The sequence below is a fragment of the Pseudonaja textilis genome, chromosome 4 (assembly GCF_049901715.1).
Source record: "Pseudonaja textilis isolate UNSWEBS1 chromosome 4, rPseTex1.2, whole genome shotgun sequence".
Classification (NCBI taxonomy): domain Eukaryota; kingdom Metazoa; phylum Chordata; class Lepidosauria; order Squamata; family Elapidae; genus Pseudonaja; species Pseudonaja textilis.
Genome location: NC_141993.1, coordinates 15586175 through 15593997, shown reverse-complemented (window position 1 = coordinate 15593997; position 7823 = coordinate 15586175). Strand labels below are relative to the sequence as shown.

The window sequence follows — 7823 nt, the reverse complement described above, 5'->3', positions numbered from 1 at the left end:
GACTCGAGGATCCGGGGCTGGCCCCTGGAAACGCCTGAGTGAGAGAGAGTAAATCGTAAGCTTTCTCGGCAAAGCTGGCTTGAAAGAGGCTTTCGTCCGACCAGCCGCGTGTGCCCCGTCGCCTCTGTCTATCAACACTTCTGAACGGGGCCGCTCGGAGTAAAGAAAGCTCACCCATCCCCGGCAGTGCCGTGAACACCTAGTAAGGGTCCTCTAAAATCGCACCGGAAATCAGCGGCGGGTTTGGGAGTTGTAGTCCGAGGATGAGCTGAGGCTCGTATTGGCTGCACTGGAGCCTCGCAGACGTTTGGATGGGGCACGGAGGAGCGGCGTCCCTGGGAGCCGCGGGGCGCAGGGACAGGTAAGCCCGAGGACCGTCTGTTCTCCCGATCGGGATCTCCTTTTGACCACCAGGCTGTGTTCTTTGCCTCCCTCTCCGTAAGAAAAAAAATTAAAGGTTCTATTGGCGAGTTGTGGCCTCCCCTCTTGCCTTTTTTGACCCCTGCCTGCTAGCATCCCTTATTGGTGTAGCCCAGCCAAGAGATCGCAGGTTGCACTATGTCCCTGGAAAGTGACTTACTTACTTACTTATCTGGTGAGAATGGGGCGTGCATAAGCGCACAATCGCTCTTACAGTCCCTGTCCTATTGTCCCCAATTATTAGTTTTTACTTATTTATTTTTGTCAATTGCTTACAAGATAATAGGTATAAGTAAAAACATAGTTGTTTTCTTAAAAACATAGTTATGAATACATGGATACGTATTATATATATATATATATATATATATATAGAGAGAGAGAGAGAGAGAGAGAGAGAGAGAGAGAGAGAGAGAGAGAGAGGCACGTTGGTGCGCTTATGCACGCCCCCTACAGACCTCTTAGGAAAGGGGTGAGGTCAATAGTAGACAATCTAAGGTTAAAGTTCCTATATCTTGTATTTAAACTTATTCTTGTTTCTGCTATATTGTAAGCTTTTGACAAACAAACAAATAAATAAATAAGAATGACCCTTGGTCTACTCAACCTCTTATAAAGGGAGGAGGCTACAGGTACCAAGTTTTTATTGTACCTGCCACTAGTTTCATTGGGTACCCTGGGGGTTTGCATTGAAGGACGGTGGCTTAGCCAACCCTATTCAGCCCATATGTGATTATCCCCATCCCCAATTTGGTGAATGGAGATATTGCTTCTGGAAAAGCAACTGCCCCTCTATCTCGTTAGACATTTTAAAGAAAAGACTTAAAACAGTGACTAAAAAAAAAAGAAAAAATATATGGATATAAAATACAACTATATAAACAAGGAATGAAAATGGCTATAGATTATAGTTGTTGATTATATTGTTCAGATTCAGAAGATTAAACATTGCTACAGTCTAAGCCGGGGTCTTCAAAATTGACAGCTTTAAGACTTGTGGACTTCAACTCCCAGAATTCCTCCTCCAGTCATGTTAGCTCAGGAATTCTGGGAGTTGAAGTCCACAAGTCTTAAAGCTGTCAAATTTGAAGATCCTTGGTCTAAGCTAAATATTAACATCAAGAACTATGATCAACATATTATAAATCAGCAAATGAGATTTCTCTGCTGGATTAAATGAAGCCTAAGCATCTAAAATATGGACTCCATATATAGGAACCTAAATTTTAAATGGGTACAAATCCACATATTAAACTGTAATAGTTTGTTTGAATTTAATTCGGTTCTTAGCTTAACCTTAAGATTCAGCTATTGTAGACATCAAAGCATGCTCCTACAACTTCTTCCAATTCTTCCAATAAGAAAATCCAAGGAACCTTCCTCACCAACACTCTCTGGTACTTATTACCATAATATTTAATTACTTCAGTAATTAAATGCTTCAGGGATTCCCACCCTGAGTGTCCCAGGGGTACTTATTTTCCCATTGCAAAAGAAGTAAATGAAATTGTACTGCAATTGTGAGTTGGCATTTTTGCAAGAATTTGGTAGAGGGAAGATGATGATGCAGACTGCATCCAATCATTGGTGAGACATTTTTTTCTAGACCTTTTTTAAGTGGTGAGGGATTAGTGACTGGTATGGCAGAGATGCAAGCCAAGCTATCAACTCTTCTTTCTCTTTTCTAGTGTACTGTCACTTCCTCTAAGCACCAATCATAGTGCATGACATGTTGAAGCAAGCAGGCTGCTGCAATAACTGGGCACTTTCATCTTGAAAAAGGACAAGGTTCCATGGTTTTTGCATTCATTCCCACTTTCTCTTCCTGCTTACTCATTACAGAGATAGCTCCAGTGTCTCTCTCTTGGTAATTCACAGGGTGTCAATGTCAGGTTAGGAAGCTGGTAACAGTGAAGATCTTTTTGTTGTCGTTGTCTTCGCTTGAAGTAGCCACAAAGATCCCAGCAAAAGCCAGCAAAGGAAGAAGAACCTACTTGTAAGTATAGCTGTGACTCCCCTGTTGAGTTCTGTTAATTCTGCCATTGTTACCCCAAAACACTCAGAAGTATCCCATAACTCTGAAGTTGGTTCTGCATGCACCGTGCTTCCAATTTAGTGAAGCAGTGAGTGACCTTTCTGGGCAAGTGTTGTATGCATGTTCTTGCTGATATTTGTATATCTGTTCAGGGCTACACAATGAGGGAAGGTTGTTCCCCTCTTCCTAATTCTGTGCCTTCTCATCCAAACACCTCTTTGGAAGATCCCAGGCCATCCACTTCTGCTATGGCACTAGAGGAACTGGATAGTCCCAAACGACATGGTAAGCTGGCATCTCAAAACCTCTGCCACTGAGGGCTACCAGACAGGCCATGTGCCAAATGCCTTAGAGATGCATGCTTTGCCCATTTTGCCTGTCTAATGCAGAGGTCTCCAAACTTGGCAAACTTGCCTCTACCTAATGCAGAGGTCTCCAGACTTGTGGATTTCAACTCCCAAAAGCCAGCATAGTTGGCTGGAGAATTCTGGGAGTTGAAGTCCACAAGTCTTAAAGTTGCTAAGTTTGGGGGCCCCTTATCCAGGGGTGGGATTCTACCAGTTCACACCTATTTGCTAGAACCAGTTGTTAACATTCTAAGCAGATCGGAGAACCAGTTGTTAGAAGAAATTACTGGCCTAATCCTGTAAGGCAGGCAGGAAGGAAACATCCTGGTGTTGCTTACAGAAACTGCCTTGCCATTAATCCTTATTACATTCTTGGCAGGACTGGACTTCCTATCTCAGGAACTTCACACGACCACCAAGCCATGCCCATCAACTAAGCCTTGCCCACAGAACCGGTTGTTAAAAAATTTGAATCCCACCCCTGCCCTGATCTAATGCACCTTAAAGTGAATGTGGTACAATAAAGCCCATCATGATCCCATTGTCTAGTGGGAATAATTTCATTTAGTCATCCGAAGTATTCATATTGTATCTCAAATAGCTTTCACACTGTGCCACAGGGAAACTACAAAGGAAAGGAATGGAGACCAGAGATGCTTTGACTGTTCTGGCACCAACATCACAGCCAAAGGAGGGAAGTACCAGTATGGAGGCCTTTCGACTCTCCCTGGAGGATCTCAGGGTAGCAGTCCTCCAGAACTGTAAGCCTGAAACACTTTCAACTTTTGTCTTATTCACGTACTCCCTTGACATGGAAGCCTCTTCAGCCACACTCCACAAAAATAGCTAGGAGCAATATTCCCAGGTATGCCCAAACAGAGGGAAAGATGCTTCAAGTCAAATGAATTGACCGATCAAAATTAATATGAAAGCTCAGATAGAAATGAAGATCTTGAAATCCAAGAGGGATGTCATTTTACTGAACAACTGTATAGCTTCTTTAGATTGGTTCCAGGTCTTACTTACACACTCCCATTAGTCCTGCATAGTGGAAAGGAACAATCTGTGTTGAAACCATTCCCCTTTAGACTGGTGCTGTGTCCAGAGGGCTCCCCAAAGCCATGATGGTTCTGAGAAGACATCTTGAGATTCATCTTGCTTATCAGAGCACTCTTTGAGAGAGAAAGCACTGAACAGCTTTAACTTGGGGAAGATAATGGAAATGCCAAGTGTTCCTCAGCATGCTGCCTGAGGAATTCTCGGAGTTGAAGTCCATACATCGTAAAGTTGCTGAGGCAGAGAAACACTGCTTTAACCTTTCCCGGCTCTCCTTTGGAAATATGGTTTTAATATATTTTTTTTCCTGTTGGCTCCCTCTTTGGTAACCAAGAACAGTAACTGCATTTACTGTAAGCTCATGGGATGTGGTACATTTAAAGTAGGCTTTTTCCCCAATGCTAAATGCAATCACTGCCATCAGCTTTGGTGATGTAGCTTCTTACCTTACCTCTCTTGACAGTGAAATCCATGAACCGTCGTCTTGAGGCACAAAACAGAAGACTCTGCGCCCTGGAAGAATGGAGGGCAGACTCAGAGGCCCATAGAAATGGTTTGCCCTAACCCTCCACATTCTTCAGTCCTCCACCTTTCTTCATTTTCGATTTATTTTCGATTTTTTAATGTATTTAAGTAAACCTTTTGGTGAAGGGGAGCATCAAACAAATGTATTGTCTTATTTATTTTATTCATTTGATTTATACTTCACTTTTCATCCTGGAGTTCTGGGTGGAAGATACAGTACTCCCCTCAATTTTCTCCCCACAGCAGCAGCTCTGAAATAAAGACCCAGTCCCGTATTTTAACCACCTATACTATTCTGGCTCTTTCCACACAGCAGAAATCCCCCTATCTTCATTTTCTCTGGGTGTTGAATGGAGAAGGGGCAGCTCGGCTTCTGACATTCACAAATAATTCACCTTCCCCGCTTTACACATTCAAATTCTTGGCTACACTACAACCTCTATTGGTGGAAAACTCATCCTCATATACTAACAGTATTCCAGACACTAAGCTGCATTGATTGTAGGACATCAAGCCACTTCGACTTTTCTCAAATATGAATCAAACAAAAGGAATGCTTTCCTTCAAAACAAATTCAGGCACTATCTGTTGAACGCAGAAAGTGCTGTCATTTTTCTGATGCTTTTTGTCATGAAATCAAATATTTTCATAGGTAACTATTACAGCTGGTAAGAAACTAACCTGAAAGCATTTCAACATTTCAAATTATGACCTAGAATGTGCTTATACTCCAGAAGCACCTTGAATCTTGACTAGTATCCATCCCGGTAGAATTTCTCTTAGGTTTATTTTGAAAATATCAATATTACAGTAGTTGAATTGCATATCTTTTCCCCACCTCAGATTCCCAGCAATGCAATTGTCTCTGTTGTTTTTCAATCACTCCCTATCAACACTTTGTAAGCTGCTTTCCTAGGTGGCTGATCGCCTGCAGGCTACTAGGAAGAAGGAAATAGAATTCTTTATTGGCCAAGTGTGATTGGGCACACAAGGAATTTGTCTTAGTGCAAATGCTCTCAGTGTACATAAAAGATACATTTGTCAAGAGTCAAGAATCATAAGGTACAACACTTCATAGGGTACAATAAGCCATCAAATGAGTTAATATAAGGATACAAGCGACAAAGTTACAGTCATACAGTCACAAGTGGGAGGGGATGGGTGATAAGGAGTGATGAGAAGATTAATAGTAATAGTGCAGACTTTGTAAATAATTGGGACACTATTGAGGGAATTATTTGTTTAGCAGAGTGATGGCGTTTGGGGGAAAGAAACAGTCCGAAACCTCTATACCAAGGAAGCAAATTCTCCATCCACAGGTAGTTGTGCAAGGGAAAGTTGTGCAAGCACTTATTAGTGCTAATAAGCCCAGTTCTGTGGCTGGTAACACCTGGAAGTAGCCTGGATATACGGTTGTGATTGGCTACTGTAACTAGGCCGAAGATAAAGTACCTCAAGCAAAACGATGTCCCTCTATCAGGAGCAATGTAAATAAATCGTAAGTTTCCACAAGGGTGCACTTTCATAGTACTGGTTCCAGGCATAGTGATCAGTCAAGGTGTCGGGTACGGTACTGATGCACAAGTTCTCAGAAACAGGAACATTATTGTAAAGAGTAAAAAATTGTGGCCCTGGGAACCATTGTCAGCAGAAAAGCAAAACTCTGTACTGCACTTCATACAACAGAACAAGCAACAGTTTGTAGTACTAAGCTCAGAGGCGCTCAAAAGAGTACCAAACCCATGTTTCATAAAGCTTTTAAGTGGTTTGGAAAGTTTCAGCTTGGTGTTATGCAAGCCAAGTGCCTGTGACAGTATGAAACAGCCATACAAGCTGTGCATATCCCAATATCCGACCACGTCACAGAATCTATGAAAGCATGTTAACTGCACTACACCAGGAGAAGGAAAGCAGGACCTTATAACTTGGAACAACTACTGAAGGTTAATTAAGCCTCAGGTGCGGGTTGGAAATGAGACAAAGTTTCAAAGATCGATGGTGAAGGTTTGTCATAAAAATGGTTACCAGGGCATATCTGTCCTGCAACTAAAGGACATGAAGAAGTCCACAGACATTTCTATCATTTGATCCTCCAATATATCCATGACACAAGAAACATTGAACAGAAGAACCGCCTTTGCTTTGCCTTGGGAAAAACGTAATCTATGCAGTAATCTGAATGTTTCATATGAAATTGAAAAAATGCAATAGTCTGCCCTATTCTCACTTTAACAATTCACCAGGTCATCGAAAGACATAATAAGCTGATGCATAATCCAACTGCCTCCTTAATATTAGAATTTCCTGAGGAAGTCCACTTAATTTAAGATTTTCACTTGGTAATTTTTGTATTAAGTAAACATTGCCATCTCCATCCAATACACTGAATGCTCCAGGTCCCATCCCTGATGGAGATAAACCTGGTGGGACCCAGAAGAAAGGCCTTCTTTGTGGTGGCTCCCTCTCTCTGGAACATCATTCCCCCAGAAATTAGAATGGCCCCCACTCTAATACTCTTCCACAAGGCGCTAAAGACCTGGTTCTGTCAGCGGGCCTGGGGAACCCAGAGTGGGATGGACCGCATCAAATGGTTCATGTGATCTGCTGTCATGGTGGGTGGGAGTTGGGGGTGATTTTTTATTTATTTTTTTCCAGATTTTGTTCTATTGTACATTATTAATTTGATTCTTTTTGTTGTTTTTATTGTTTTTTATTTAAAATACAGTTTTCTGTAAGCCGCCTCAAGTCGCCATGGGCAAATAGGCGGCAATATAAATTCAATAAATAAATAAATAAATCTCAAAAACTAATTATGCTTCAAGCAATAAGACAATAGTTTTATAAATGAATCAATGTGAAGATCTCCATATTGTTTAATGTATAAAACTATAAAGACAGAATTTAGTTTATAAAATGGGAAGGAAGGAATCCAGAAAGTTCAGTAGTCAACACACCCCTGCCCTTAAAGAATCATTCTTCCCGACACCATGGTCGATGCTAATATTTCAGAATAAAGAAATAAAATGCTATTTTTAAATATGACATTACTTTCCTTGTATTAAAATAGAAATTCTCAGACCTGAGACTACAGGAGTGTACCTTTGAGGTAATATTTAGTCCCTGCAATTACCTTGGCAACTGGTTTGTCCTTTCTAGAGCTGAGTGCAACTGGGGCTCAAAGTCATCCAGCTGGCAATACCTACAATGGAACCAGATTCAGTCTGCTTGCCTTACCATTTTGCTAACTTGGCTTTCCACTAACGTTTACATATTTGTTTTAATTTAAACAATGAAAGCAACCAAGTGTCTTCCCAGTTTATACAAAAAATTTTTTTCCTATCGCAAGAACTTTACGCCCAACCTACCAGTAGAATACAAGACACCAAGAAGTCTCCGTTTTCCCCATAAACTACTGCTCCCTTTTCAAAACTATCTTTTCT

At 41.3% G+C, this 7823-nt stretch overlaps 1 protein-coding gene across 4 annotated transcripts; it reads left to right on the top strand.

Annotated features, from left to right (window-relative positions):
* Window positions 1–18: 18 nt before the first annotated feature.
* LOC148125759 (uncharacterized) lies at window positions 19–4664 on the top strand. Of its 4 annotated transcripts, none has more exons than XM_087932308.1 (5): window positions 19–361; window positions 2299–2416; window positions 2608–2740; window positions 3423–3563; window positions 4322–4664. In XM_087932308.1, exons 3-5 carry the CDS (start codon window positions 2617–2619, stop codon window positions 4420–4422), a joined length of 366 nt encoding a protein of 121 aa, XP_087788434.1. In that variant the 5' UTR covers window positions 19–361; window positions 2299–2416; window positions 2608–2616; the 3' UTR covers window positions 4423–4664. The 4 variants fall into 4 exon arrangements, with proteins under 4 accessions (XP_087788434.1, XP_087788435.1, XP_087788437.1 ...); XM_087932309.1 differs by having other exon boundaries at window positions 2109–2416; XM_087932311.1 differs by having other exon boundaries at window positions 229–361; window positions 2109–2416; window positions 2681–2740.
* The last annotated feature ends 3159 nt before the right edge of the window (window positions 4665–7823 follow it).